Below are 7,173 nucleotides of genomic sequence, written 5' to 3' on the forward strand. Positions count from 1 at the left end.
CGCGGCGCGCTGCCGCCCGCGCGCGCTCCCGGGCTGCGGCTGCCCGCGGGCGCCGGGCAGAGCTACCCCGAGGCAGAGCTGGTCCGAGGCCGGGACCCCGCAGCCGGTAACCGCAGCGGAGACGGGAACCAGGTGGCCTTTAGGGCCCGTCGACCCGTCGGGCTCCAGCCSCCCAGGGCTGCGGCGGGGGCAAGGGAAAGGCGAGCCCGCGGCGTGGCTTACCTTGGAGTCCAGCTGCTCCTCGAAGCTGAGCTTCTGCGTCTCCGTGAGGCTGCTGCCCATGCTGTCCAGCCCCATGTACCCGCACACCCGGGATCCRGCCTCTCCCAGGTCCCTGGCTGCGGGGACGGGGGTGTTGGGAGGGGGACATGGGGATTAAAAAAAGAAAAGCAAGCAGATAACTGCATAACCTCCCCTTTGCAGAGATGAGCTCAGTCCCCCCCCTCCGGCGCAGAGGAGGCGGCGCGGAGCTGCCACCGAGCGCTTACCTTTGATCTGCTCCTGCTTCAACTTCCACCCTGGCCCAGTCAGGTAAACACAGGGTGGGGGGCAGAAAAACCTGCAGAGACACAGGGATGGCTTGTGACTGCACTCAGAAGCCCGGCGGAGACACCCCGCAGAGAAGGGCAGCTTGGGGGCGGCTGCACAACAGTGCTCAGACCCGAGACCCTCGCCCGGGGCAAAGCCGCCCCCTCCCAGGTGCGTGGCCCGGGGAGGGGGGGGGACACGACACAGGCTGGGGAGCAAAGCATCAGCCCGGCCAGCAGCTCGTGTTTCAACACCGCTCAGGCAGCCGCGCAGCGGGCAGCCCGCAGCGACTGCGCTTTGCTGGGGCAGCGTTTCCAGCCCCTGCACCCCGCGCCGCAGCGCGGCTGCTCCCGGCACCTCTGCGGAGCCGGAGGGGCGCGATTCCTCCGGCCCCCCGCGGGCTGCGGCCACACCTGCGGGGGCCCCGGGGGCGGCCGCGAGCGCCGGCGAGGGCCTCCCCTCCCACGGGCGCGGGACGCGGCTCGGCCGACCGTGCCAGCCTGGAATGCGGCGCCTTCGGCAGGCTGGGAACAGAGGCCACATTCACGGCCAGCTTCAGAGCCCAATGCAAATAAATCTATATCCAACGTTTTGGAAACATATTTTCCTGTGTTTTATTTGGGTTTCCACTGTCTTTGCACTCGTGTGAATGGTGCAAATTCATCCTCTAGTGATGCCATGTAAAACGCTAGCACTGGAAACACCCCTGCAGGGTGGGTTGATATTTCTGAGCCCTAGCGTCCTGGGACAGGGGGTTATTTAAGCAAGTCATCCATGGCACGGGACCTGATCCCCACCATGAAGGAGAACCAGCAGCAGAGCCTTTAAATTTTAACCTAGGTGCTCTGTGCTGGTTCGCTCTTYTTCAGACTTGACATTTGTTTTCCATGCCCGTCCTCTGAGCTGTACTCAAGGCAGGGGAAGGGGCTGTCTCCTAGGCTTGCGCACACGGTACCTTCCGTCCTTGGCTGCGCTGAGTTGACAAGAACCTCCTGGCCAGGAGACCAGGTCAGAAATAAAATCTTTGCCTCCTGCCCAGCCRTATCGGGAGGGAAGCTGGATGTGGGTATGGATTTTGTGGATCTACTGTAGCCAGCTGTTAAGCTGTCATTTTGGGATTGCTTGCATCTGGATGCAGTTAAGCTTTAGAGGTAGAGCTTGTCTCCTCATAACTTCTCCACACTCAGCAATAACAGAAGGTTATTTATATCAYAAAGGTTAATGGAGGATTAATTATATTGCAGTGGCATGGTCTGACGTCACAGCCCAGGAATAGCAATTTTGGAGCTTTGAATTGACCAGAAGAACCTCAAGGTGTTCTTGCAATATGGGAAGTATTTTCCAAAATAGCAGCTTTTTGGAGCCCTTGGACACTGATGGAAATGTCCCAGTCAGTGACGTGGTCTATCAGATTTTAAGACAAGATTTCCAGAGCACTAGTAACACYAGCCTTTCCTCTTCAGAGCCTTCCTAATTCCATTCTTAAGGGGTAAGAGTCGAATAGTTTCTTTCCTTTTTTCATTTCATCTTCTCTATAATCTCTAGTACTTTAAGGGAGGAATCTAATTACTGATAAAGTCTGACTCAGATCAATGCAGGGGAGAGTTTATATGATGTCTTCTTACGTTATTAAATTCATGCAGACTGAAAGACAGATTGGGATGCAAAGAGGTCATGGGTGGATGGAAAGGGGTTATGTTAAGTCATTTGCTTCATCAGATTAGATTAGAGAAATCTAATGAGGTGAAAATTCAGCTTTAGGTAGTTGCTTTTGGAAGTGGCCTTCTAAACACAGAGCTATCTAAGAAGCTGGAGAGATCTCCTACCTTTTTTCATTGCCATATGACTTTTGTGCGACTTTTGCATGCAGTATCAGTACCGTCTGGTCTGCCGGCAGCTGCAGGTATCTACGTACGCYGTCCCGAAGCAGGTCAGTTTGGTACGGGTTGGATCTGAAAAACAGTGGCCCCACAGCACTAGTTACACCAGACCTGGGCTCCACACCTGGACAACGGGATAGCCCTGCCCTGAGCAGAGCGGAAGCAGTCTGGACGCTGCCTAGTCTCTCTCTGCTCACTGCATCATGCAGCTAGATGTCGAATAATGCCCAGAAAATTTTAAGGTCATTTTGAGACAAGCCCTTTCACACAACTTGTGTCCGCTCTTGAGTTACTGGTTTCTGCGGGGAGTTGTCATTTCAGAGACCTGCTGTCCAGCGTCCAGCCCAACAGCATGAACAAGGACAAGAGGAGCCAGCGTTCCTGTTGGAAAGCACTGGAGGTCAGAGAGCATCTCAGCTGCTGTAAGGCCAGGGTTACTGTTTGGAAAAAACATCATATTTGGCTAACTGAATAAGCTGCTTCATCAGCTTTCGATCAAACGTGTACAGGAGACTGTTTATATCTCTCAAATGCTCCTTTCTAGGACTTCCACTGCCACATGATGGTGGCAGGGCTTTAACTGATCATTAACGTGTTTCGTCACCTGATGCATTTCTGGGTGTCTTTCTGATAAATTGGGAAACCAATGCTGCTGAGCACAGAGCCATGCAAACAAGAGTTGCTATTCTGTTTCTGCAATATTTATTGGGTGGAAATAGTTGCATTTTTCTCCCTGAGACCTAAAAACTGTGGTTTTGCTCACTCTTTCTCTTCTGCTGGCTGGAAGGAGTTCCCACACAACAGGCATCCAGCTCACCTCTGCTAACCTTGCAGGTTGTGTGCTGACAGGCTGGGGAGAGGTAAGGGGGGTCCAAGCCGCCCCTGCTGCTCTGCTCTGCCACACAGGACACTTGTGTGTCCCATGGAGACCACAAGGAGACTACAGGGGAGAGCTGAGGGGATTTACTAGGGGGATCTTTTCTGTGTTGACTTGCTTTCCCAGGAGGCGAGACCACCATTCTGAAGAACATCAGCTCATGCCCTACTGAAAGCCCYCTTAGCCCACGGAGTGCCTCTAGCTGAACAAGAAGACATTAGACAAGAAGAAAGGGGGAGCTGCCACTACAGGAACCCCCCAGTGCATCTGCTGACATTTGGCAGGTGGCAGCTGGGTACGGTCTGTAGCAATTGCTCCTACCAACAGGACCCAGCTTGGCTGGTTATGAAAAAGGCATGACTTAAACCTGAGCTCATTTAGACCACATGCTAAACTTCCTTGCCTCGCTCCARAAGGGATGTTTGTGCCTGTTGGTATTGGGACCGTGGCTCTCGTTTCTGCTTCGTGTGCAATGGGGATGTTTTGGAGCACACCAGGATAAGCGTCAGGCAAACCACATCTGGTTTCCTCATGAGAGGGCCGTATGAAAACTGGTTTCAGGCTCYGGCTCTTGACTCTCCCCAATCTGCTGGGGTCAATCATGACCTTCTGCTCTCCACAAAACGATGGCCTTAAATCAGAGACAAACAGCGGTGGTCAAAAAAAATYGCTGGCTCCGTGCAGTAGCATTTCGTTCTCATTTTGTCAGCGACGGTGAGCACAGTGCAGTGGAGAACCAGGCTAAGGCCTGATGGGTCTCATCTTCCAGTGTTTGTTTTTGGTGGGTCACATCTTTCAGTACTCAGTGCAAAATGAGGGAGCATTTGTGTTGTTCATCAGCCCGAAAGTACTCTCCAGCAGCTGTTCTCGTGGCTTGGGGCGGCAGGGCGGCGCGCTCCCTCGGAGCTGCTGGTCGCTCCTCCCGCAGCGCCGGCACGTGGAGGCAGGTACTGCGGAGGCRGCACCACAGGAGCTGGGAGAGGCCTGGAGCCTGCGAGGAAAATCTTCAGCTTTTCTGGGAGATCACCTGTTGCCAGCTGACGGCAACGCAAGGATGAGGTGTGTACRTGCAGCTGCTCTGCCAGCCAGAGCTGCCACCAGACGAATTTACCCGTTGCAACAGCAGGGTAAGGAAGAGGCTTGGACCGAGGCGAGGCAGCGGCAGGGAGCGTTCAGGTGCAAACAGCCCAAACCTGTGGATTAAGATGTGTGCTGACAGCACGGCCAGCAGCAACGCCTGCTCCGCAGACCCCCCCGCCGCGCTGGCTCAGGGCAGGGCCAGGCTTGCGCAGGCATCCTCGCTCCCTATCAGCCATACGTAATACCGGAGGCACGCGGGTTACTGCGCTGAGCTTATTAAAGAGGCTTCTGGAGGAATTATGCACATGCTATTTACTTAGTCTGGGACTGTACATGCAAAGGCAGGTTAACAGACCCTAGTTCTTTGGATTTGATGTCTAGTTGGATTAACTATAATGACTACTTAGAAACTATTTTTTTTCTCTGTGTCCTTTCTCTGCAGCCATTACTTTCCAAATTTTGGGGCTAAATTGTCTCAGTGACGCACTTCTGAACAGTGCTCACCATTCTGACCATGGAGGCGACCACCCAGCATCCGTCATCTGGTTTAAATTTACCTTCAGAGAGTCAAAGGGCTATTGCTAGAGGAGCTCAATATACCTCCTTGGCTCTTTCTGGCACCTACAGGCTGTTCAGAGTTACAGGGAATTATTCACTCCTCCTGACATTTATTATATTAAATTATTAAAATGCTTTGATTGTAGTGCAGTGTTAGTTCAGTGTCGGGTTAGCAGCGTTGCACGGGCCAGGCTCTCCGAGCTCGGGCTACAAGCCTCCTTTTCAGAGCCTGTAGTCTCAGCTGGGAATCAAATGCTTTTGCACAAAGTTAGGTATTATGTGGCAGCGAAGCGAGAGAGCGAGGCGCGGGGAGGCATTGCCTCCCTCGGCTCTGCGGGCCGTGACCTCTCTGCTTAGCTGCTTTCTGCAAGCYGTTTCTCCCCCTCAGGCGGGCAGCGTTTGCCTCCAAGGGTTTTTCCTGCCTTTTGGCACAGTATTTTCAGCACCCAGACCCAGAGCCCCTGCGGGTGTTCGCCAGCCTTGGCCGTACAGCCACGCCGGGTCTTCGTTCACGGGCAGCGCAGCAGATGTGAAGCAGAGACACCTGCGCGGTCCGGGGTGGATACGCCACGAACACCCGCGGCCAAGCTCACCGCTCGCCTGCCTCCTGCAGGTACCGGCCTCGCGGAGCCACGCGCTGGCCCGCCCGGCTGCGGGAAGGCTGCAAAAGCAGCCGCCGCTGCGAGCCGGAGGGAAAGCAGCGCCCGGTAGGCTTTTCGCAGGAGACGCAAGGTTTGACCACATCATCAAGGGAGGACTGTTTCGCATGGGAACTCAGGGAACCCGCACAGGGCGGATGGCCTTGGCGGGGTTAGAGCCCGCAGCCGCATGGCTGATTTTAGGAGAGCTGACGTTCAACAGCGGAGCTAAAAACAAGCCGTCATCTTCAAAGCAGCAAGTGCGAGCTGCTCCGTGCGGCCGTATCAATCGCTGCTTTGTCTTGRGTCTGGCGAGGGAACGCGTTCCGTCTTCTCCTCTGTCCCCACGGGGTCAGGTAACACCGCGCATCTCCCACCGCGCAGCTCGCTGCAGCCCTTGCTTCCCACGCCTCCTGCTCAGCCTGGCTTCTTGGGTTACCTGCCCCATCACAGATCCGTGCCACCTTCCGCACACCTTCTGCACGGCTTTCCAGCAGTAGCTGCAAGGCTGGTGCGGGCTGACGCTAGCTGGCTCAGTCTGTGAAGGAAACGATCCAGCTTTCTTGGTCCCCTCGGAATCAAAGCACCTGACTCCGGAGATCAAAATACRATCCTCTCGGCTATTGTTTGGGGACGGGATCTTCAAACCATTGTTTGTGCAAGTAACTTGAACTTGTGTTAACACTGAGAGGGGAGTAAATGCCTGCAGTGCTCCTGGGTATGGAGTCAATGCAGTGGTTATGCAAAAGGAAAAGCCATTAGAAATCACAGAAATGAGAAGCCTGCAGTTTCTAGCTTCCCCGATTTTTCAATACCTCCTTTAATCCAGACCAACCCAACCCACAAGCTCTTGTATATGCATGGGTATTTATAAATCCTATATTTTTGTCACTGCACACATAAGTGAAATTCAGCCTTTGCTGAGCTTGGGAGATTTATTGACCACACCAACAGCAAACACCAGACTAGAACAGGAACTGCGAAAAATGTGCCCCTCTGAGCTCTGCGGGGCAACGCCAGCCAGCCGGGGCTGGTCATCCCAGGGGATGCTCCTTACTGCCATTAGACCACCGCAGCACCACGGAGGCTCTCAGAAAAGCTGGGTAACACAGGACTGTCTTGTCTGCTAGACAAATGCAAATAATGCGCATGGTGCACAGCAATCTCCCCTTTGGTGTTCCCCATGTGGTCATTCATGTTGGCGCAAAGTGGGAGGAAAGAGTTATTAAAGCAGGCGAATCCCTCCTGCCGCCAGCGGGCTCACGGAAGTGCGGAGGGGAGGTGTGAGGCATGGCAAGGCCCGTCGTGGGGTGCCGCGAGTCGCTGCTGAGCACCCCCCCGCTCCTGTGGGACACATCCGTTGGCCTCCCTGCTGGGAGCTAGAGCAGAGGCTCCGGAGCCCTCGGAGTGCCGGTCTGTGACCGATTCAAATGCACTTTCCTACTCCGTAACCACTACCTGCAGGGTTTCCTGAACTCCCAGATCATTGCYGCTCGCACTGAAGGATGCTATGAGCCCTAGACTGTCTTTTCCAGGATTTTGAGAGTTACAGGGTTCCTAAACGCACTCCCACAGCAGCTGAAGGCAGAGGGGAAAAAAGAAAAAAAAAGGG

At 54.5% G+C, this 7,173-nt stretch overlaps 1 protein-coding gene across 1 annotated transcript in view; it reads right to left on the minus strand.

Moving 5' to 3' along the window:
* RBPJL (recombination signal binding protein for immunoglobulin kappa J region like) overlaps positions 1-7,173 on the minus strand; it is a 16,882-nt gene that overhangs the window by 3,908 nt on the left and 5,801 nt on the right. The window contains exons 3-5 of the mRNA XM_085314244.1: positions 2,355-2,480; positions 489-559; positions 223-338 (exon numbers count right to left, since the gene is read on the minus strand). Coding sequence (XP_085170370.1) covers positions 223-338; positions 489-559; positions 2,355-2,480 — 313 coding nt within the window. The remainder of the gene's footprint in view (positions 1-222; positions 339-488; positions 560-2,354; positions 2,481-7,173) is intronic.

The sequence above is a fragment of the Rhea americana genome, unplaced genomic scaffold (genome assembly GCF_003343005.1).
Source record: "Rhea americana isolate MKP2758 unplaced genomic scaffold, rheAme1 scaffold_4, whole genome shotgun sequence".
Lineage (NCBI taxonomy): Eukaryota > Metazoa > Chordata > Aves > Rheiformes > Rheidae > Rhea > Rhea americana.